Here is a 23144-nt window from a genome sequence, read left to right on the forward strand (position 1 = left end):
TACAAGTACCCCCCCGCCCCCGCTCCCAAAGAGAAAGTCATTTCTGGCATTCCAACTTCTCGCCCTTAGAATGTCTCTAAAGCTTGTTTCCCTGATCCATGTCAAGGAAAACTTCCCAAATTTCAGCTCAAACTCAGATCCTGCCGGGACGCCAAGCTGGGCAGAAAAAAGGGCGATCAGGCTCTAGATCGTTAACAGTGGTGGGAAGGACACTTTCATCACTAAAACAGATGCTTTTGTGGAAGCTGCGGATCAGTCTACGCCTGGAAAGAGGGCTGGCTTCTCTACATCTTCAGGGGTGTCTATCTGCTGACTAGGGAAGAATACAAAATACGTGTCATTTGCGGGAACCGGTACGAGGCCACCCGCGCTTGCGCGAAGCCGTCCTAAGGGCGAGCGGGAGTTCTCGGTGGGGCGGGGCAATGGAAGACGCGCCCCTCCCATTCGCCGTGGCTTTAACTCCCTCCCATCCCTCTTAACGAGCATCTGCGTCTTTCCCTCTGACCTCGGAAAGAAGGGGGCGGGGCCTTTAGGGGCGGAAGTAGCAGTGCATTGTGGGCTCTCTTAGAGTGGTGGAGTTGATCCTGAATGAAAGTGGCGCGCCGCCTCTGACGTTTCCCGGGCAGGAGCTGCTGGGATTTCGACCCCTGCCGGGATTCGGGTGCCTCGGACCCTCGGTACGGAGCCGACCGCGAGGAGGCGGCGGCGTTGGCGCGGCGAACGTTGGTGGAGGGGGCGCCTCTGCGCGGCCCCGAGACATGGCTCATAACAAGATCCCACCACGGTGGCTGAACTGTCCGCGGCGCGGCCAGCCGGTGGCAGGTAACCCGGACGGGGGTGGTGTTCGAGTCCCTGCATATCCGCGGGCCCGTGGGTGGGCCGTGTGAGGGGCGCAGCTTTCGTGGGGTTCCGTGCTTGTTAGTGGTATTTCAGGACCGAGATGTGCTCGGTCGGACGAAGCTTCGTGGTTGAGTGTTTGGGAAAGTGATTGGAGGGGGTGGGCCGGTGGGTGGGGGCACGTGTCACTCTCCAGGACGACTAAGTATTGCGAACGCGAAAGTAGACAGGAGGTTTGGGTAGCGGGAGCTGGGGGCCCAAGAACACAGCGGGCATTACTTTGAAGCTTAGAAGTTTAGGAACCTTCCAGGTTTCTCGGATGGGGTAGGGACAAGTGTCAGTCTTGAGATGGAGGGCTCAAGAGGAGAGGGAAGTTTCCCAGTGCTGAAATGGATCGACACTGACTGGAGTTTGGTTTTTAAAAACGATTTTGTTGTGAATTTTTGCGTCTTCATTGAGTTTGACACATAACAAACCTTAAAGTGTTGTGTGAGAAATGCCGCATACCCAGACACACTTCCAGTGAAACACCCATGAAACCACCACTACAATCAAAACAGTGAACATAACCATCACCGCTCAAGAGTTTCGACTGCCCCCTGTAATCCCTTCCTCCTCAGGCAATCTCTTACATGCTTTCTGTCATAGATTAGTTTGCATTTTCTATACTTAAAAAAAAATAAATAGAATCATACAGTGCATACACTTGTTTTGGGGGGAAGGTCTCTGTATTCTTTTGCTCAGCATTGTTATTTTGAGATTTATCCAAGTTCTTGTATGTTTGTATGTGCATCCCTTTTTATTGCACATACAAACAGTAGTAGTCCATTGTTAATGGATGCAGCACATTTGTTTATCCATACACTCACTGATAGTCATTTAGGTTGTTTGCAGTTTTTGGCTATTACAAATTAACCTGCTATGAACATTCCTGTGCAGTAATTTGTATGGATATATGCTTTCATTTCTCTTGTGTCAGGTTCTAGGAGAGGAAAGGATCATATGGTAGGTGTATGTTTAACCTTTTAAAAAAATGTCAAACTCTTTTTAAAAGCCATAGCATTTTACATTCCCACCATTAATGTCTGAGAGTTCTGTTTAGTTCATATCCTCTCCAAGGCTTGGTATGGTCAGTCTTTTTAATTTTACCCACGATAATAGGTATTTAGTCATATTGTGGTTTGTGGTGTATATGAGCTTCTTGGCAATTCACATATCTTCTGTGAGATGTCCAGATCGTGTACTGATTTTTTAATTGGGTTTTTATCTTATTGTTGAATGGTTAGACTTCTTTATATATTGTAAATACAAATCGTATATTGGATATATGCTTAAATTTTTTTTTTCTCCTGTCTGTGGCTTGGTTTTTCATTTTCTTAACACTGTGTTTTTGAGGAGTGAACGATTTACATTTGAACCACAACTTGCTGCTGATTCTAGAAGGGTTTTGTAGTGAACTATGATTACATGTTATGTATATATTTATAGTATGTCTTACCAGTTATTTGAAATTGTTGAAAGAGTCCTTTTTTATTTTTTTTAAAGATTTTTAAAAAAATTTTTAAAAAAAATTTAATTTTTTGTGTTTTTATAAACATATAATGTATTATTAGCCCCAGGGGTACAGCTGTGTGAGTCGCCAGGTTTACACACTTCACAGCACTCACCATAGCACATACTGTCCTCAATGTCCGTAACCCCACCACTCTCTCCTTACCCGCCTCCCCCCGGCCATTCTCAGTTTGTTTTGTGACATAAGAGTCTCTTATGGTTTGTCAAGATTTTTTTTTTTTTAAATTCATTTAAGAGAGAGGGAGAGACAGAGACAGAGCACAAGCTAGGGGAGAGGCAGAAGCAGACTCCCTGCTGAGCTGGGAGCCCGATGTGGGACTTGATTCCAGAACCTGGAGATCATGACCTGAGACCAAGGCAGACGCTTAACTGAGCCACCTAGGTGTCCCAAGAGCCCTTTTTAAATTCAGGTTCCTAATTCTCCTGCTTTGTCAGGGTTTTTTTTTTCCCCCACATTTTACATAATATCCTTAGTAAGTAGAGCCATATCAATGATGGCTAAAAATAATACTGAAAGATAACCTAAGCAGGTCTTAGGGTGAGGAAATGTCTTTAATGAAAAATGAAAAAAATTTCTTCATGCTCTAACCATTTTTTTAAAAAGATTTATTAGAGAGAGAGAGTGCATACAAGCAAGGGGAGGGGCAGAGAATCTCAAGCAGCCTCTGACTCCCTCCTGAATGCAGAGCTTGGTGCAGAACTCAATCTCACCATCCTGAGGTTATGACCTGAGCTGAAATCAAGAGGTGGTTGCTTAAGTGACTGTGCCACTTAGACACTCCTGCTCTAACCTTTTTTTTTTTTTTAAAGAGTTTATTTATTTGACAGAGAAAAATCACAACTAGGCAGAGAGGCAGGCAGAGAGGCAGGCAGAGAGAGGGGGAAGCAGGCTCTCTGCTGAGCAGGGAGCCGGATGTGGGGCTCGATCCCAGGACCCTTAGATCATGACTTGAGCCAAAGGCAGAGGCTTAACCCCCTGAGCCACCCAGGTGCCACAACTCTTAACCGTTTTTATATGCATTTTCACTTGTAATAAAAGCAGTTGTTCTTGGTAATCATTGTACTTATTCAAATTAATTGGTCACAGTTCTTTACATTTTTCTTTGTAGGCCGTTTTGACTTTTTCCCCCTTACCATCTCTAACTTTGTAGTGAATCCTTTCTTTATTACATGTGGCTTTTTTCTATGGAGTTATGGAAAAGCCTCTAGATTTAGATCAGTGGCTTCTTTTTTTTTTTTTTTTTTTAAAGATTTTATTTATTATTATTTGTCAGGGAGAGAGAGAGAGTGAGTGCCGGCACACAAGTAGGGAGAGCAGCAAGCTCCCGGCTGAACAAGGAGTCTGATGTGGACCTCAATCCCAGGACACTGGGATCATGACCTGAGCTGAAGGCAGATGCTAAACCAACTGAGCCACCCAGGGATCCCAGATGTATGGTTTCTTTTCTAGCTTGGAGCATGTTTCCTGGATTCTTTCACTAGAATTATCTGCTACGCTGATTTGTGAGAAAAACAAGATCATAAAGTTCTTGCCAAAGTGATTATTTTTTAATTTGGAGTTAGAAAAATTGTTTAAATATCAGAGTTCTAATGTAATGTGCAGGCTGGCAGTCACAAAGATCAGAACACTGACTTATTGTTAAATAGAACAAGTGTGGCACTGACTTGGGGTAGATAGCAGCAGGTAAGGTGCTGACTTCCAGGCAGCTTTAGGTCTCTCTCAGAAATAGAGTTGTGTGCCTTTTTTTCTCCCTCTGCTGGGAATTAAGGGCCAGGAATTAAGCTTTTCCTTATTATTGTATTGGAATATTTTGGCTTCCCAAAATTAGACTCTTTAATTATTGTGGTTCTGTGAGATACTAAGCTCATCTATCAGATTAACTATGATCCATGGACAGAACCCTAGGCCTCCTGATAATTGAGCTGGATTTTTACTAGTAATCAGTATTGCTTTGGTTGTGATGCTTATTACAGTGAACACAATGTACAATTCTTTTTTTTTTTTAAAGATTTTATTTATTTATTTGACAGACAGAGATTACAAGTAGGCGGAGAGGCGGGCAGAGAGAGAGAGGAGGAAGCAGGCTCCCTACTGAGCAGAGACCCCGATGTGGGGCTCAATCCCAGGACCTTGAGATCATGACCTGAGCTGAAGGCAGAGGCTTTAAAACCCACTGAGCCACCTAGGCGCTCCACAATGTATGATTCTTGATAAGTTTCTGTAAATTTCCCTTAAAGTTCTGTCTTTGCCTCTCCTAAGAGTGTTCATACCGCATTGTATATTTTGGAAATGCAGGTTCGCAATGTTTTACAGTATGCGGAGTAAAAAATACTAGTTATATTCTTGCAACTTTAGTGAAAAATAAGGAGTAATTCACATTCTACTTTCTACCTCCTATTTTCTTTCTTTCTTTTTTTTTTTTTTAAGATTTTTAAATTTATTTGACAGAGAGATAGAGATCACAAGTAGGCAGAGAGGTAGGCAGAGAGAGAGGGGGAAGCAGGCTCCCTGCTGGGCAGAGAACTCGATGTGGGAATCAGTCCCAGGACCCTGAGATCATGACCTGAGCCAAAGGCAGAGGCTTAAACTCACTGAAGTAATCCATGCTTATTGTATAATTTCCTTAGTATTTGGCGTATTTAGGAAAATGTGTTATGGCTGTTTACATTTTCTCAATGTGAACATTAGGATACATCTCAGTAGTATTAGATGTTCATAATTTTCCTGAATCAGAAAGAAGATGGTACTAATTATATATATAATCTGTTCCACTATGAAGTTACTTCCTCTGATTAAATCAGACTTCCAATGAGGGAGAGCTCTTGGAGATAGGGCCAAGTTTTATTTTTGAAAAATTATTTTATTCACCTTATGAGTGATAGATTTTAGGGGAACACTTTGAAAAAACCAAAATTCTCATTTCTTAAAGGGAGATTATTCAACATAAAATTACTGTGCTTACTATGTGTGAAGAACTTACTTGAAACTAACTGTAGGAATGTAATATGAAACAGTATTGTGATAGGGATGGTGACTTTGGAGTCATTTTACCAGCAAATACTTGAGAGTCTTTGTGTTAGAGTACTTTGTGTTAGTCCTTAGGGCTAGGGAGATGATTTAGACATAGTTTATGGTGTCAGCCATCTGCTATGTGGTGAAATTTTTCTTTGTGAGCTCTGAGCTGTATAGGTTTAGGCCCAAAGAAGTCAGGTGGTTGAGTTTATTGAGGTCTGGTTTTTTCTAGGTTAAGTATGGCTGAGTGATATGGAGGATCAGGGAGCTTAAGGGTATTTAGTGGGACTGACCGTGGTGATCAGCTGTGGACTTTTTAACATTGGATAAGGAAAGTGAAGCCTGGAGGAGCTGATGGAAACAGGATTGGGCCTCTGAGACAAAAGTGAGAAGGAGAGAGGGTCTAGTGGGAGAATCTTCTAATCTGTATTACTTAATTATTATGTTTCTTGTTTATGGTTTATCTTTCCCCAATAGAGTGTAAGCTCTTTGAGGGCAGGGATTTTTTTTCAAAAGATTTTATTTTTATTTGAGAGAGAGAGAATGAGAGATAGCACATAAGCAGAGAGGGAGAGGGAGAAGAAGGCTCCCTGCTGAGCAGAGAGCCTGATGCGGGGCTCAATCCCAGCACCCTGGGATCATGACCTGAGCTGAAGGCATAGGTTTTAACCCACTGAGCCACCCAGGTGCCCTTTTATCTGTTTTTTTTTTCCTTTTCACTAATGCATTTCATGTACCTAGAACAGTGCTTAGTACATAATGGGTACTCTTTAAATATTTATTAAATAAGCCAATGTAGTATAATAATTAATGTGAGTTGATGGTAGAGGTGGTGAGAAGTGTATGATATGTTTTGAAGATAGATCTGAGAGGATTTGCTGATGGATTGAAAATGGGGTGTGAGAATGAAACTGAACTATTTCCTTACACCACACACAAAAATAGACTCAAAGTGGATGAAAGACCTTAATGTGAGACAGGAATCCATCAAAATCCTTGAGGAGAACACAGGCAGCAACCTCTTCGACCTCAGCCGAAGCAACTTCTTCCTAGAAACATCGCCAAAGGCAAGGGAAGCAGGGGAAAAAAATGGACTATTGGGACTTCTTCAAGATCAAAAGCTTTTGCACAGCAAAGGAAACAGTCAACAAAACCAAAAGATAACTGACAGAATGGGAGAAGATATTCACAAATGACATATCAGATAAAGGGCTAGTATCCAAAATATATAAAGAACTTATCAAACTCAACACGCAAAGAATAATCCAATCAAGAAATGGGCTCAAAATGTGAACAGACATTTCTGATGGCCAATAGACACATGAAAAAATGCTCAGCATCACTCAGCATCAGGGAAATATGAATCAAAACCACAATGAGATACTGCCTCACACCAGTCAGAGTGGCTAAAATTAACAAGTCAGGAAACGACAGATGTTGGAGAGGATGCAGAGAAAGGGGAGCCCTCCTATACTGTTGGTGGGAATGCAAGCTGGTGCAGCCACTCTGAAAAACAGCATGGAGGTTCCTCAAAAAGCTGAAAATAGAGCTACCTTACGACCTAGCAATGGCACTACTGGGTATTTACCCTAAAGATACGAATGTAGTGATCCGAAGGGGCATGTGCACCCGAATGTTTATAGCAGCAATGTCCACAATAGCCAAACTATGGAAAGAACCTAGATGTCCATCAACAAATGAATGGATAAAGAAGAAGTGGTGTAAAGATTCAATGGAATACTATGCAGCCATCAAAAGAAATGAAATCTTGCCATTTGCAATGATGTGGATGGAACTAGAGGGTATTGTGCTGAGTGAAATAAGTCAATCAGAGAAAGACAGTTATCATATGATCTCCCTGATATGAGGAATTTGAGAGGCAGAGTGGAGGGTTTGGAAGGTAGGGAAGGAAAAACTGAAACAAGATGGAATCAGGAGGGAGACAAACCATAAGAGACTCTTAATCTCACAAAACAAACTGAGGGTTGCTGGGGGGAGGGGAGGTGTGAGAGGGTGGTTGTGATGTGGACATTGGGGAGGGAATGTGCTATGGTGAGTGCTGTAAAATGTGTAAGCCGATGATTCACAGACCTGTACCCCTGGGGCAAATAATACATTATATGTTAATAAAAAATAATAAAAAAGAGAATTTCAGAAGTAAAAAAAAAAAAGAAAAGAAAATGGGGTATGAGAAAAAGACAGGGGTCAAGGATAATGCCAAAGGGCTTGGCCTGAGCTACTGAAAAAATAGTGTTACAATTTGCTGAGATGAGGAAGACCATGAGAGGAGCACCTTTTAAGTGCTTGAATGTTCAGAGTTCAGTTTTGGAGATCAGGTCTGAGACATCTGTTAGACATCAACTACAGACTAAGTCACGTAGGCAGCTTGATATCTGAGCCTAGAGTTCAGGGAGAGGTTTGGACTGGAAATGCACATTATGAGTCAGCAGCACATTCATGGCTTTTAAAGCTCTATGATGAGATGAGACACCAGGTGAGTGAGTGAATATTGATAGGACGTCCAAGGACAGAGCCCTAGGACAAAACATTGAAGGGTCAGGGAGATAAGGAGGAGCCCGTAAAGGAGGTTGAGAGGTAGAGGTCAGAGAAATGGGATGAAAACCAAGGGGTTGTAGTAGCCAAAAAGCCAAGTAAAAAACTGATTTAAGAATTAAAAATTAAATTGAATTAAAAGTGAACTTGGATTAAAAAGTGGGCAGTTCTTTGAGAACTGAGATTATCTATCTGATTTAGCAATGTGGAGGTTATTGGTGATCTTGGGTGGTTTGGTACATAAAATGTAAAACTTTATTTTTTTAATGATTTTATTTATCTGAGAGAGAGAGAGAGAGAGAGATGGAGAGGGAGAGTGGGAGAGAAAGATCATTAGCAGGGGGAGCGATAGAGGGAGAAGCAGACTCCCTACTGAGCAGGGAGCCTGATGTGGGACTCGATCCCAAGTCCCTGGGATCATGACCTGAGCTGAAGGGAGATGCTTAACTGACTGAGCCACCCAGGCACCCAAAACATAAAACTTAAAAAAATTATTTTTTATGAAATTCAGGTTAAAGTCTCTGGACAGATGTTAAGGTTTCACTCATGTTATTTTAGGTAGCTATTTATTCCTACTGATATTATTGTGTTTTAAGATATAAGTCAGTTAAAATAGTTGATTTTAAAATTGATTATATAAGGTAACTCCTCCTGTGCTTAGATAGATTCAGGAAAAAAAAGGGTCAAAAGGGTCAGTTGGTCTTGTTGAAATTATGATCACCGGTAGTGGTTTTAAGAGGGATTTTGATTAGCATGCTTCTCAGCATTGTCCCTATCCTGGAGTGCAGGATAAAGTGCGTAAGATGGGGAAGGTTCCAACCTCATAGTGGGGTAGTATAATTAGGAATTTTAAGGACTGATTTAATGCACTCTATTATCAGTTTTCTAGTATTATATCTTTAAAAGCTTTAAGACAATAACTTTTTAATGTAGTAGTTTAAAACCTTAGTCCTTTTTTAAACAGAAATTTCTTAAAAATTTTAAAATTATTTTTACTTAAAATTTTTTTATTAATTAAGTATGGTTGATATACAGTGTTTTCGTAGTTTCAGGTGTACAGTGCAGTGATTTGACTGTTTTGTAAATTAGTGCTCACTAGAATAAATGTAGTTAACCATCTGTCACCATACAATGTTATTACAATATTATTGACTCTATCCTATGCTGTACTTTTCATCTCTGGACACACTTATTTCGTAACTGGAAGTTTGTACCTCTTAATCCACTTTACCTATTTTGTTCATACCTGCTCCCCAACTTAAGGAGTTTTTTTGTAAGTTCCATTCACTGGTAGTTTTTCTTTTGCTATTCTTTTTTTTTTTTTTTTTTAAATACTTATTTTTCTATTTTAGAGGGAGGGAGAGAGAGTGCACTTGTGCTCTGGGGAGGAGCAGAAGGGGAGAGAGAAGGAGGGGGAAAGAATCTCAAGCAGACTCCCTGCTGAGCTTGGAGCACCATGTGGGTTTCGATCCTATGACCCCTGATATCATGACCTGAACTGAAACCAAGAGTTGGATGCTCACCTGACTGGGCCACCCAGGAGCTCCTTTCTTTTGCTATTCTATTTGATTGTCAATTTCTGGAATTTATGTTGTCCTTAAAAAATTCTAAGGTGGGGGGCACCTGGGTGGCTCAGTAGGTTAAGCCGCTGCCTTCAGCTCAGGTCATGATCTCAGGGTCCTAGGATCAAGTTCCGCCTCGGGCTCTCTGCTCAGCAGGGAGCCTGCTTCCCTCTCACTCTCTCTGCCTGCCTCTCTGCCTACTTGTGATCTCTGTAAAATAAATAAATAAAATCTTAAAAAAAAGAATTCTAAGGTGGTACCTTTTAAAAGTGTAGTTTAGATTAAGAATTCTTCATGAACAGTTCCATTTAAAATGTTTTAAGAAAGTGATTTTGAGAATACCTAATTATAGTTTCAACATGGAACATTTTCTTTAATGAAAATTGTTGCCCATCTTAATGTTGTTTAGGAAGATTCTTACCTCTGAAGACAATGTTAGGACCAAGATATGATAGTCAAGTTGCTGAAGAAAATCGGTTCCATCCCAGTATGCTCTCAAATTATCTAAAGAGTCTGAAGGTAAGAAACAAAACATTTTGGATATTGTTTTAGTATGTTTTTATCCCTTTCTTGTTCTTCAGGTGGCTTTAAAAAAAACTTCTTATTTTGAAATACTTTATTGACCAAAAGGAAGTTGCAAAAATTTTGCATAGAATTCTGTGAACCCGCCTCCCAGCTTTTCCTAATGGTGTTCCCAATGGTGACATCTTATATAATTGTAGTACAATATCAAAGTAGGAAATTGACATTTGTACAGTACTTTTGAATTGATTACAGACCTTGTTTAGTTTTTACCAGTTTTTATATTCATTTATGTGTATGTGTGTATAGTTCTCTGCAGTTTGATCCAATGTACAGATTCGTGGTATTAGTTACAGAACTTTTTCATCTCCACAAAGGAACTCTCTCATGCTACCCCCCTATAGTCAGATTTTACCCCACCCCCCATTCCTGTACACTGGCACCTGCTAATCTGTTTTCCATCTCTGTAGCTTTGTCGAGAATGTTATATAAATGGAATAAAACAGTATGTGGCCTTTTGGGATTGGCTTTTTTCACTATCCATAATGCCCTTGAGGTCCATCCAAATTGTATGTTTCAACAAAAAGTTTGTTCCTTTTAATTGTTGAATATTATTCACTTGTTTAGATGTATCAGATTTTATTAAACTCTTCTCCCACTGAGTTATTTGAGTTATATTGAATTATTTGAGTTATCTGCAGTTGTGGGGTGTTGCACACAGTTAAGTGAACATTCATGTACAGTTGCCATTTTTCTGGGATAAATATTTAGAGTATGATGGCTGTGTGCATACCTAATTTTACAAGAAAAGGCCAAACTATTTTCCTAAATGAAACTTCATTATTTTTTATATTATTCTGACATAATACTGATTAAATTAGCTTCCTAGGGCTCTTGTAACAAATTACCACAAACTGGGTGACTTAAAACAGACATTTATTCTCTCACAGTTCTGGACACTGGAAGTTCTAAATCAAGGTGCAGGAGAGGATTCCTTTTGGAGGCTTGGAGGGAGAATCTTTTCCATTCACTCTTTTCTGCTAGCTTCTGGTTAATGCCAGTGATCGTTGGCATTCCTTGGCTTGTAGCTCTGTGGGTCATTGCTCTTGTTGACATCTCCTGTGTGTGTCTGTCCAAATTTCTGTTTTTTAAGGGCTCCCTAATCCAGCGTGATCTCCTCTTAACTTGATTATATTTATAAAGACTCTATAGCCCTATTTCTCAATAATATCACATTCACAGGTACTGGGAGTTAGGATTAGAACATATTTTTTTAGGGGACATAATTCAACTTGTTACTGTTTGTACTCTTCTGTTTTAGTACATTAATCCAATATTGCTACTCATTATGTGCAAGGGTTTCTATTGTGGGATAGAAAAATTGTCACTTAGATTTTGAAAACTATATTTTGATATATGAGATTTACTTTACCTTGAAAACCATATTTTGATATATGAGATTTGAAATATGAGATATTTGAGATTTTTTTTTTTTAAAGATTTATTTTTGTATTTGACAGAGAGAGAGATCACAAGTAGGCAGAGAGGCAGGCAGAGAGAGAGGAAGGGAAGCAGGCTCCCTGCTGAGCAGAGAGCCTGATGTGGGACTCGATCCCAGGACCCTGAGATCATGACCTGAGCCGAAGGCAGCGGCTTAACCCACTGAGCCACCCAGGCACCCCGAGATATTTGAGATTTACTCATCCCTTTTCTTGGTATAGTTTTTGAGTCTTTGTTTATATTTTTTGTAAACTTTTAACTTTTATTTTTGTTATCAATGATGACTTTGAAAGTCTTAGTTAACGTTTATAGAGCATTAAATATTTCCTGGTTGGTATGGTAAGAGTTTGGGCTTAGAAGCCACATCCTGGTTTTGATTTCCAGTTTGCCACTTATAGCTCTGTTGGGCAAGTTACATAATCTCTTCCTGATTCAGTTTCCTCATCTGTAAATAAAATTAGTGCATATAAAGCTTATAGTATAGAGCTTGGCACAGAGCAATCCCTTTATTGAATCGCACGATAACTCCATGAAATAGGTACTCTTATTATCCTTACTTCATGGGTTGGACTATAATGAAAAATAAATATGTATGTGTAGTATATGTATGTGTATATGTGTATGCAGATACATTCACACACAATCACATTATCCATACAGACACACAACACACAAGCACGTACATACATACTTATATATGGGGTTCCAGGCAGTTAAGTCATACAGTACAGTTTCTCCATTTCCTTGGCTAATGTGTTTCTATGTATTTAGAAAACTCGTATATTCTTGTCCATCTCCACTTTTGATCCATATCTTATTTTGGATCGATCCGGATACAAACAACATGGGTTCTAATTCTAACTCTCTTGAGAAGCTGTATTAATGAGATCTAACTCTGTGTTTGAGAATACATGTCCTCTGAAGGAATGAAGATAACTGCAGAAGCTGTGTGGGAAGAGAAGTAGGCCCAGGGGTGGCAGATTGTAGAAAATGCGCTAAGAAATACATCTCCTGTAAGAGCTCACGTGATGGGTAGACCTAGCTCTCATCCGCACTTAATCTAAGGAATCTGGAGAAATCAGTGGAACACATGTGGTAGCTAGTTAATATTTTGGAAACAAACAATTTTGTTAGTTTTGTCAGTTTTGTTGTGCATGAAATATAAATGTCTTTGCCTTTTTTTCCCCCCTAAAAGTGGAGTCAAATCATTATGTAAACCAGTCTCCTTCAGGCACATCCAACACTAGGTACTCAATAAAAGTGATAATAAAAGAGAGACAAATAACAATTTTAAAATTGCAGATTGTTTCCCTTGTCATTCTTCCCAGAGAATATGTGCTTCAGACTGAGGCAGAGGATGTGTGAGTTAACTTCTTTTATGTGGCTCAGTTCCAGTGTGCGTATCTTAGTGAGACTCTCTTATTAGTCTGAATGTGATTCTAGTTGTTAAAGATTTTTTAAGCTACTTGGTCCCTGATCACAAGCCAACTACATTAGTTAATGCCCAACAGAAGAAATAATGATTTTTTTTCCAATGCAGGAAGAAAAACTGCCTGAGAGATGGGATTAAATCTTCAATGAGATGCACAGTTATGGCCTTATGTACTATTCTTTACTGATGATTTAAGGGATTTATAAGAAAATTTTGACTGTACATACTTTTTGCCTTATATAATACTCACGTTAGAATTTAACTGCCTAGTATGTGATATAGTGATAGCTGCTTGGAATACTGGGTTGATGTGTGCTTGGAGGTTGGGGTGTATTTCACATACATGCTACTCTTGCTGTATCCTCTTGTCTAATGAATTATAGGTTGGGGGGGACAGACTTAGAAAACTGTGTCCATGTCTGCATTTATAGGTAGACTTCTGTGATGTTGAAGTGGACTACGTTTTGCTTATGTTCTAGTTCTCTCATCGGTTTGAGGTTTAATTTATTTCATTTAGTGCCTTCTAAGTTCTAGTACCTTGAATAAAACTTGAATAAGTGATGCTTTTGTTATCAGTAGTTCATTAGTTGAGTGAACATAAAATCTCCCTCAGTGTAAGTGGAAGAACTGGAGTATTGCCATTTAATCAGTTTGTTTTGGAACAAATTCAGTTACTAGTAAATCTGCTTTTTTCTCTTTTTCTTCTTTCTCTTTTTTTTTTAAGGTTAAAATGGGCTTGTTAGTAGATTTGACAAATACTTCGAGGTTCTATGACAGAAATGACATAGAAAAAGAAGGGATCAAATATATAAAACTTCAATGTAAAGGGTAAGTCATGTATTAAGATTCTTTAATATTGAAACATTTTGCTGAAATTTGCAATTTCTTCTTAAAAAAATGTTTCCATATTACTAGACACGGCGAGTGCCCTACAACTGAGAATACTGAGACATTCATTCGTCTCTGTGAGCGGTTTAATGAAAGAAACCCACCTGAACTTATAGGTATGTCTGGCTTTACTTTACCACTGTTTAAATATTTTATTTTGTGTTTGGGTTTCCATTTTCTTTTTAGCAGGTGAGGTAATAGAAAGTTCTTTTTTTTCTTTTTAAAGTAATCACTGGGCGCCTGGGTGGCTCAGTGGGTTAAGCTGCTGCCTTCGGCTCTGGTTGTGATCTCAGGGTCCTGGGATCGAGTCCCGTATCGGGCTCTCTGCTCAGCAGGGAGCCTGCTTCCCTCTCTCTCTCTCTGCCTGCCTCTCCATCTACTTGTGATTTCTCTCTGTCAAATAAGTAAATAAAATCTTAAAAAAAAAAAAAATCACTAAGAAAAGTGATTTAAAAAAAAAAGATTTATTTATTTATTTATTTGACAGACAGAGACCACAAGTAGGCAGAGAGGCAGGCAGAGAGAGAGGAGGAAGCAGGCTCCCTGCTTGAGCAGAGAGCCTGATGTGGGGCTCGATCCCAGGACCCTGGGATCATGACCTGAGCTGAAGGCAGAGGCTTTAACCCACTGAGCCACTCAGGTGCCAAAGAAAAGTGATTAATTAGAGTAATAGACCTAAACTTTTGTGAACAATGAAATGTATTTTTGTAATTTTTATATTTTTCAAGATAAAGCCCTAATTGCCCCTCTTTATGTATACCACTGGGAAACTTTACCTTAAACACTTCATTTTTTTTTTTAATAATTTTGCATTTTATACCATACATATTGTAAAACTATTTTCACTCAGGATTATATTTCTGAGAGAGACCCATGATGATGTATGTAACTGTGGTTCATTTTTTGCTATTATAGTGTTCCATCACGAATACCCTCTAGTTTATCCATTCTCCTGTTGATAGACAACAGTTTCAGGAGATATTTATTGATTGCTGCTCCTTGCAAGGTGCAGGCTCTTGGAACACATCAGTGGAGAAAACGGAAAAAAAATCTCTGCTCTCCTGGAGCTTATATTTTAGTGTGGACTAGAAGTAGGGGGGAGGGGATGTGGGAGGAAGGCAGGCAATAAACAATAAATATACTAAATAGGTAAAATGAAAAAACCTGACAGTTACTTAAGATGACATTTCACTTGTTTTCCATTTGTTTTTTTCTATTATAAACAGTGCTCCTAGGACTGGTCTAGAATTTTTAAGGTTTGAATTTTAGCTTTGATTCTTTGTTCTTTCTGATATTTATATTGACATATGGTTTGAATTGAGGACCTAATTTAAATGTTTTCTGTATAACCAACCATTTGTTTTAGCATAGCTTATTGAATAGTTTTTTATTTTGTGATTTCTTCTTTACGTTTTAAGCAGTTAATATTTTCCCTATTCAGAGAATTAACTGGAAAACTATTATGAATAGTAAGAAAATTCAGGGGATATATTTGAACAAAGATAAAAAAGAAAACATCAGCAACTTTCTTGTAAATAAACAGTAAATAGGAAGTAAGAGGATAGTCTTATTAATCTTAATGATAATACTGGTTAACATTTATGGAGCATTTCCTCTGTACTAGTCACTCTGTAAACCATTTTACATTCATTATCTCATTTCATTCCTTTTTTTTTTTTTTTAATCTCATTTCATTCATTCTTAAAACAATCCTCTTACATAGACTTTATTGCTGCCCCCATTTTATAATGAGAAACTGAAGCTTGGAAAGATTAAGTGACTTGCTCAACGTCATTCACACAGTTTGTAATGGTTAGAGTTTCGATCATATCCTAAGCAATCTTATTTGTAAGTTCACACTCTAAGCCACTTTTCTTTTCTGTAACAGAAGTACAGGATACCAAGGAATAAAGTTTATTAAGAAGTGTAGGAGATCTTTTTGAAGAAAATATACTTGAATATTAAAAGATTTGAAGAAATGGGAGATATTTATTCCCAAATTAATTTCAGTTTTTAGCATAATTCTAAGCAAAACCCCAGTGAGACTTTGGAAGAGTTATTATGAAGTTAATTTATTTTATTTGTAAAATTTACTGTCTCCACATACTTAACATATATTGAACACAGAAAAAAATTTTTGTCAAATGAAACAGGTGATATTATCAGTAAGAAAATTTTGAAAAACAGAAATAATGAGGGGATTGTCCTTACCAGTTATTAAAGCATAGAGTATAGTAATGGAAAGTACAGTAGTTTTCTGGTGATAGAGGAGATTTTTTCCAAATCGTAGCAGGAAGTTCTGATTATTTAATAAACATTAGTCCACTATTTAATAACATGTATTTTAGATGGATTAAATATTTTTAAAAGGACCCATAAGCATATAGGAGAAAATATAGGTCAGTATTTACTTAATTCTGGAGTGAGCTAGGATATTTCAGTTACATTACCAAAGGCAGAATCCATAAATATTTCTTTAAGAGTATCTTGGACTGCTTGCATCAGAATGACCTGAGGATGCTTATTAGAAATGTTTGTTTTAGGGCCTCGTCCTGGACCTACATAATCAAAAACTCTGGGGTTGAAGCCTAGAAATCCAATTTTTTTTTTCTTTTTTTTAAACAAGGATCTTAGGTGACTTTTTACTCACACTTAAATTTGAGAGCTGCTATCAAAAATTAAAATATGTTCTCTATCAGTGATAATTGTTCCTGCTGCTATTAATGAGTGCTTTTTCTTTGCCTGGGAGACATGATGGGAAATGATGAATGAAGGAATGAATGAATATAATCCTCATAACAACTGTATAGTATGGGGTGTTATCGCCCTTTTACAGATAAGAAAACTAAGTCTCAGAGAAATTAGTTTGCCCATGGTCACACATCTAATAAGGATTTAAGCCAGGTTTTCAATCCAGTTTCTGACTTCAAAGTTCAGATCTCTAAGTTGTTGCTTCCTTGGTGTCTAGATTAACTCATGAAAATGTAAAAGAATTTCTGTACTATAAAACATAACAAACAGCAAAAGGATTATTTGAAATTTGGACAAATATTTGAAGCATATGACAGGTTAAAAATATCTACAAAGAGGGGCACCTGGGTGGCTCAATTGGTTAGCGTCTCTTGATTTCGGCTCAGGTCATAATCTTGGGGCTGTGAGATCGAGCCATGCGTCTGGTTCAGCACTCAGCAAAGAGTCTACTTTTCTCTCTCCCTCCCCCTGCTTGCTTCCTTTTTCTCTCTCTTAAATCTATCAATAAATAAAATCATAAAAAATACATGTACAAAGAGATTTTATGATCCAACTGGCAAAATAATGAAATACAATGAAAATGCAACTTATAAAAAATATATAAGAAATATATAAAAAGTAAAATATAAATAACCAAGAAACATGAAAACAATTTTTCATTTGTTAATTAGAGATGCAGTTAAAATATAGTTGTTATTTCCCCCTTCAAATTGGAAAGATTTAAAAAATTATAATGTCAAGGATTGGATACATTGGGTGCACTCATACATTGTTAATTAGAGTCTTAATTGGTACTACTTCTCTGGAGGGACAATATGGTGATAGTTTTCAAGGTCTTCCTAAGTGTTTATATACTTTGACTTATGAATACTACATCTAAGACTTCATTTTAAGGAAGTAGAGATGGACATAAAGATTTATGTGGAAGGAATTTCAGCACAGCTTCACTTGTAATAAAAACTGGGAATAGTTTACATATCTGATAAAGCAGGTCTTTTATAGAGTATGAAACTATATTTAACAGAAGAACAATAACAAAGGAATATATGCCATACAGTATTGTGATGTGTATTTATATATGTATTTATACATTCATGAGAATATATGTAACAAGTACACATATATATGCATATATTTAGATGTGTAAAAGATATGCAGCCTAAACTATCATTGTGGCCTTTATTTGAGTGACAGCTGTTTTCTCATTTGAGAGAAATCATTGTATGGGTAGATGCTAAATGTATTTGAAGAATTCAGAGGAAGGCAATAAGTCTTAACATTCAGGAACAGATGTCATGGTTTTAGAAAGATTAATATTTCCAGGTTTAGGAAAAGAAGTTGACCCTTGTTATAAATTGTCCAGTTGTATTGTTGGAGTTATTTTTATATAGTTGACGTATTTAAATCAGTTGCAGTCAACATTTATTCTTAATGTCCAAAGTGCTCCAATTTGGAGCAGTGGGAGCAAATGGGAGTCCCTTCAAGTTGGTTTGATATCACCCATTAGTCTTTGATGGTTTCCTTGTTTTCTGGCACATGATGTTTTCCAGACCTGGGAATCAGTTATATATCTAAGGAGATTGGTGCCTTTTAGTGGTTTCTATTTAGAAAATAATATTTAGAGATAACCTAGGTGTCAGAGACCATTCCATAATTAAACACATTAGCATTTCTGCAGTTAAACATATGAATATTCATTTATACTAAGTGGGAAAAATAGACAATAAATAAATGCCACATTAGTTCAGGTCAGGTTTTGTCCTCAAATTATTTACCAAGAACCTTAATCTTTTTAGAGCATTTTAAAAAAATTATAATTACAAGTAAGAGGTTATGGAACTATAGTGCATTTGTTTGCATGTGCCAAAGTAACTGTCTTGAGAATAAGAACTTTGTGGGGGCGGCTGGATGGCTCAGTGGGTTAACACTCTGCTTTCAGCTCAGGTCATGGTCTCAGGGTCCTGGGATCAAGCCCCACATTGGGCTCTCTGCTCAGTGGGGAGCCTGCTTCCCCCCCCTCTCTGCCTTCTTGTGATTTCTGTCAAAAAATAAATAAATAAATAAATAATAAATATAATAATAAATAATAAATATAAAATAATAAATAAATATAAATATAAATAAATATAATAAAAATCTTTAAAAAAGAATTTTATGGACTGGAGAAATTTAAAAAAAATCTATGTTAAAAGAGAAACAGCTGATTTCTTGGTAAATGATAGACTATATAATAGATATATAACTGATGCCTGTAGTTAATTTGGGTGTTTCCAATTATAAATATTGTAACTGATTTGTGACTATGTATTTTCATGAGTAGCATATGTTATTTTGGTAAAAAAACTTTTTTTTGGTTTAATAAAAATAAGATAACTTGGCATATAATAAGTTCTTAATAATTGTTAGTTTTCTTTTTCTGTTCTTATTTTTGTTCCTTTAGTCCAGGGTGTTTCAACATCAGTACTATTGATATGCTTCAACTAAGCTTTTATAAATCACCTCTTCCTGGTTTTTATTTATATATCCAGGATGTATGTTAATATTGTTATAGCTCATCTTTCTCTCCTTTGCTGGGAGATTGTTTCTTCTCTCTCTCTCTTTTTTTTTTGGAAAGATTTTATTTTTAAGTAATCTCTGTAGTGAACATGGGGCTTGAACTTACAACCCCAAGATCAAGAGTTGCATGCCCTACATACTAAGCCAGCCAGGTGCCCACCTCTCTTGCTTCATTTGATTTGATTTTTAAAGAACTGTGGTTTTCCCTTAATATATATATTAATGTTAATATGTATATTAGTGTTAATATTTTTTGACATGTTGAGGGCAACTGGGTGGCTTAGTTGTTGAGTGTCTGCCTTTGACTCAGGTCATGATCTCAGGGTCCTGGGATTGAGCCCCGCATCGGGCTCCCTGCTCAGTGGGGAGCTAGCTTCTCCCTCTCTCACTCCTCCTTCTTGTGTTCCCTCTCTCGCTGTCTCTCTCTCTCTGTCAAATAAATAAATAAATAAATAAACAAATAAATAAATAAATAACATCTTAAAAAATATTTTTTGACATGCTATATAAATTTATTTTATTGTATTAGCTTACCTAGAAAATGAATTTTTCTAGATACATTTTCAAATTTGAATAAGAAGTTGACTTAAAATAGTTAATAGTGAGAAAAAAAATAGCTAATAGTGAGCTAATCTTTAGATACAAACTCTGCTTTACTTGCCACTAGATGGACCCATTCTCATAATGAACTGAGGAAAACTGAAAAATGTTTTTTTTTTTTTTTTTTTTTAATATTGAAGACCTGTTATACTAAACTTATAGTTAATGGATTTTTTTTTTAACAACAAATACATGATCTTCCAAATTTTTCTGTAGAGATTTGCTTTCATGAAGTTTTTATAGCTATATCTTAGTTTAAAACTCCATTCATCTACTAGTGGTTTAAAGTATAATAAGACTAAAACTTCATGTATTTGTATAACAAGGAATATTAAAAGAGCTGTGGTACTTTCTTAATTTATATTTCATCACATGGCTTAATCACTTCATTAGCAATTATTCTTACATTTTCTATTCATAAAAATATCTTGCTAGAGTTAAAGTTAGAATGAAAAACAGTAGTGGTTTAGGTGAGAAACATTTTTACCTTAGAATATTTGTTGCTTAAATTGGTCTGAAATATAAAGCAGAAGGAAAATTTACATGTTTGGTTTAGATTCATGTTGTGCAAAAATGTTTGTTTATAGCTAACTTTGTAATTTTTGAGGCCCCTTTCCTTAAGAAGCAATGGGATAATGGAATTTATAGTTTCATGATTACAGTCGTTTATTTCTTTTTTTTTTCTAAATAGTTTGCATTTTTAAAGATTTTATGTATTTATTTGACAGAGAGAAATCACAAGTAGATGGAGAGGCAGGCAGAGAGAGAGAGAGAGAGGGAAGCAGGCTCCCTGCTGAGCAGAGAGCCCGATGTGGGACTCGATCCCGGGACCCTGAGATCATGACCCGAGCCGAAGGCAGCAGCTTAACCCACTGAGCTACCCAGGCGCCCCTACAGTCGTTTATTTCTAAGGGGTATTTTTCCTGTTCAAGGTTGAGCTGTTTTTATCTCTTTAGAAACTTATTTCAGTTGTATCCTTGTTACTCAATTATTGTCAACCTCTGTGACTTAATCAGCTTCTTCTCAGACTGTAAACATAGGAAACATATCTAAACCTCTTATATTAAATGATACCCCCCAAATCCCACACCTTTCTTCTTGTTTTATATTTCCCCTTCCGCTTCCCAGCTGATTTTTTGAAAGATGGATACTTGAATTCACTTATTCCCATTCACTACATTGCAATCTGGAGTCCTCCCTGTGCACTCTTACACAAATAGTGACTTTCACTTCTAATTGTGACATTTAAACAGTTGAACAGTCATGTCTTGAAACTTTTTTTTTTGTTGCTGTTGTTGTATGTGACTCCATGTTCTCTTTTTTTTCTTGACCCCATGGCTTTTATTCTTGGTCTTTTTTATAAATAAGTTTTCCCCCCTTACTTATTCTTGAAAGGTTGGTTTTCTTCAGATTTCATTATTAATTTTCATCTCTTAATTTTTATATACCCATTCTTAGTGATTTTATCTGTACCACAGCCTTCTTTCCTAGGTCAGTATATGTTGATTATTCTTTAATTTGCAGCTCTAGCCAGCTCTCCACCTCTCTGTGAAGCTCTTTGCTACTTTTTCCCCAAATACTTTGAAGTCCCAGAAGAACCTTAAACTCATCATCACCAACTGTACTCATTACCATGCCTATAAGACTGATGTAACTAACTCCTGTACTTCCTGAGCTAGTAAATGTTGCCACTGCCTACTTTACCACATCAGAAACCAGAGACTCCTTGTACGTCTTTTCTCTCTATGTTGCTGGTCATTCACCCCTCATATTGGAGATTCTGCCTTAAATGTCTCTTTAGTCTGCCTCTCCTCATTATTGCTAACATTATGTCCCTTGACACTCAGACCCTTATCTCACATCTAAATTACTGGGATGGCTTCCTTAACTGTTTTTCTTGCCTTCGTTGTTGCTTCTTCTGTGTCTTCAGTTGAACTGCCATTGGAGTGAGTTATTTATTTATTTATTCTTTAAACATTTATTTAGTATGTATGTAAGTGTATATGTATGTATGTAAGTAATTTCTACACCCAGCATGGGGCTCAAACCCACAACCTTGATTGAGATCAAGAGTTGCATGCTCTTCTGACTGAGCCAGCCAGGTGCCCCTGGAGTGTTTTTTTTTAAAAAACGTAAAACTTATTGCCATGCTTAAATTTTTTAATATCTCTCCATTGCCCATATACTGTCTTTAGTATGGTACATAGTTTTCTTCAGGATATTGTCCTTCTCACTGCCTCCCAACTGCATTTGGTATTACTTTCTTATTATACTCCATGTTATAGCCATTCTGATTCATTTATAGTTTTGCCATATGTGGTGTTTTGATTCATGCATATTTTTGTTTGCACAGATTGCTCCTGTGTGTAGTTCCTTTATGTCCTTGTTAATTGGGTATTGCTCATTGACTAAGGTTTTTATTCTAAATATTAATGATTATTTAGTATGAATGTAGAAAATAGGTGATTTGGTGTAGTTGATGATAACTCTATGATACTGATTTCAAATTTTTTTTTTTAAAATAGCAAAAACCTTTTTTGGAAAGAAATCTTACTGTGTTACAGAAATGACATGAAAATGATACTTTTATTTGTATATCTTTAAAAATGTATAAAAAATAAAAATGTATCAAAGTTACATCTTTGATAAAGTCAGTTGTTAAAAACAAGTGTTTTGGAATATGTTTTTAATGCCTATTGCAGACTTACATCAGCATCTCACTTTAACTTCTAGGTTTGTTGTATTTTTTATTTTTTTTAAGAATTTATTTTATTTATTTATATGAGAGAGAGCACAAGCAGGGAGAGAGGCAAAGTGAGAGGTAGAAGCAGACTTCCCACTGAGCAGAGAGCCTGACATGGGACTCCATCCCAGGACCCCAAGTTTATGACCTGAGCCGAAGGCAGATGCTTAACTGACTGAACCACTCCGGTGCCCCTCACTTTATTAACTGGATTTAAAAACAGTTATCATTATTGAGGTATATAATGAGCTGTATTCATTTAAAATGTACAGTTTAATGATGTAGATACCCATGAAACTACAACCAAGGTTCAGAGCATTTGCATCTTATGCCCCTTTGTGTTCAGCCTCTCTTCAAACTTTAGTTACAGATTAGGCAATCACTTCCTACCTTCTGTCACTATAGATTAATTTGGATTTTTTAGAAGTTGTTTTAATTGAAATATATTTGACATATGACATTGTGGAAATTTAAGGTGTACAACATGTTAATTTGATATATTTATATATTGTAATATGGTTGCCATTGTAGCAATAATTAGCACCTCTATCATGTTACATAATTTTTTTTTAGGGGTTGGAATAATTAAGTTGTTTCTTCTCAGGTTTGATGAGC

The 23144-nt window shown here is 37.0% G+C and overlaps 1 protein-coding gene across 1 annotated transcript in view; it reads left to right on the forward strand.

The window, feature by feature from the left end:
- Positions 1-529: 529 nt before the first annotated feature.
- Positions 530-23144, forward strand: part of RNGTT (RNA guanylyltransferase and 5'-phosphatase) — a 341865-nt gene continuing 319250 nt past the window's right edge. Inside the window, exons 1-4 of the mRNA XM_032339080.1 lie at positions 530-822; positions 9947-10056; positions 13716-13819; positions 13907-13995. Coding sequence (XP_032194971.1) covers positions 759-822; positions 9947-10056; positions 13716-13819; positions 13907-13995 — 367 coding nt within the window. The 5' untranslated portion in view covers positions 530-758. The remainder of the gene's footprint in view (positions 823-9946; positions 10057-13715; positions 13820-13906; positions 13996-23144) is intronic.

The sequence above is a fragment of the Mustela erminea genome, chromosome 4, assembly GCF_009829155.1.
Source record: "Mustela erminea isolate mMusErm1 chromosome 4, mMusErm1.Pri, whole genome shotgun sequence".
NCBI classification, from domain to species: domain Eukaryota; kingdom Metazoa; phylum Chordata; class Mammalia; order Carnivora; family Mustelidae; genus Mustela; species Mustela erminea.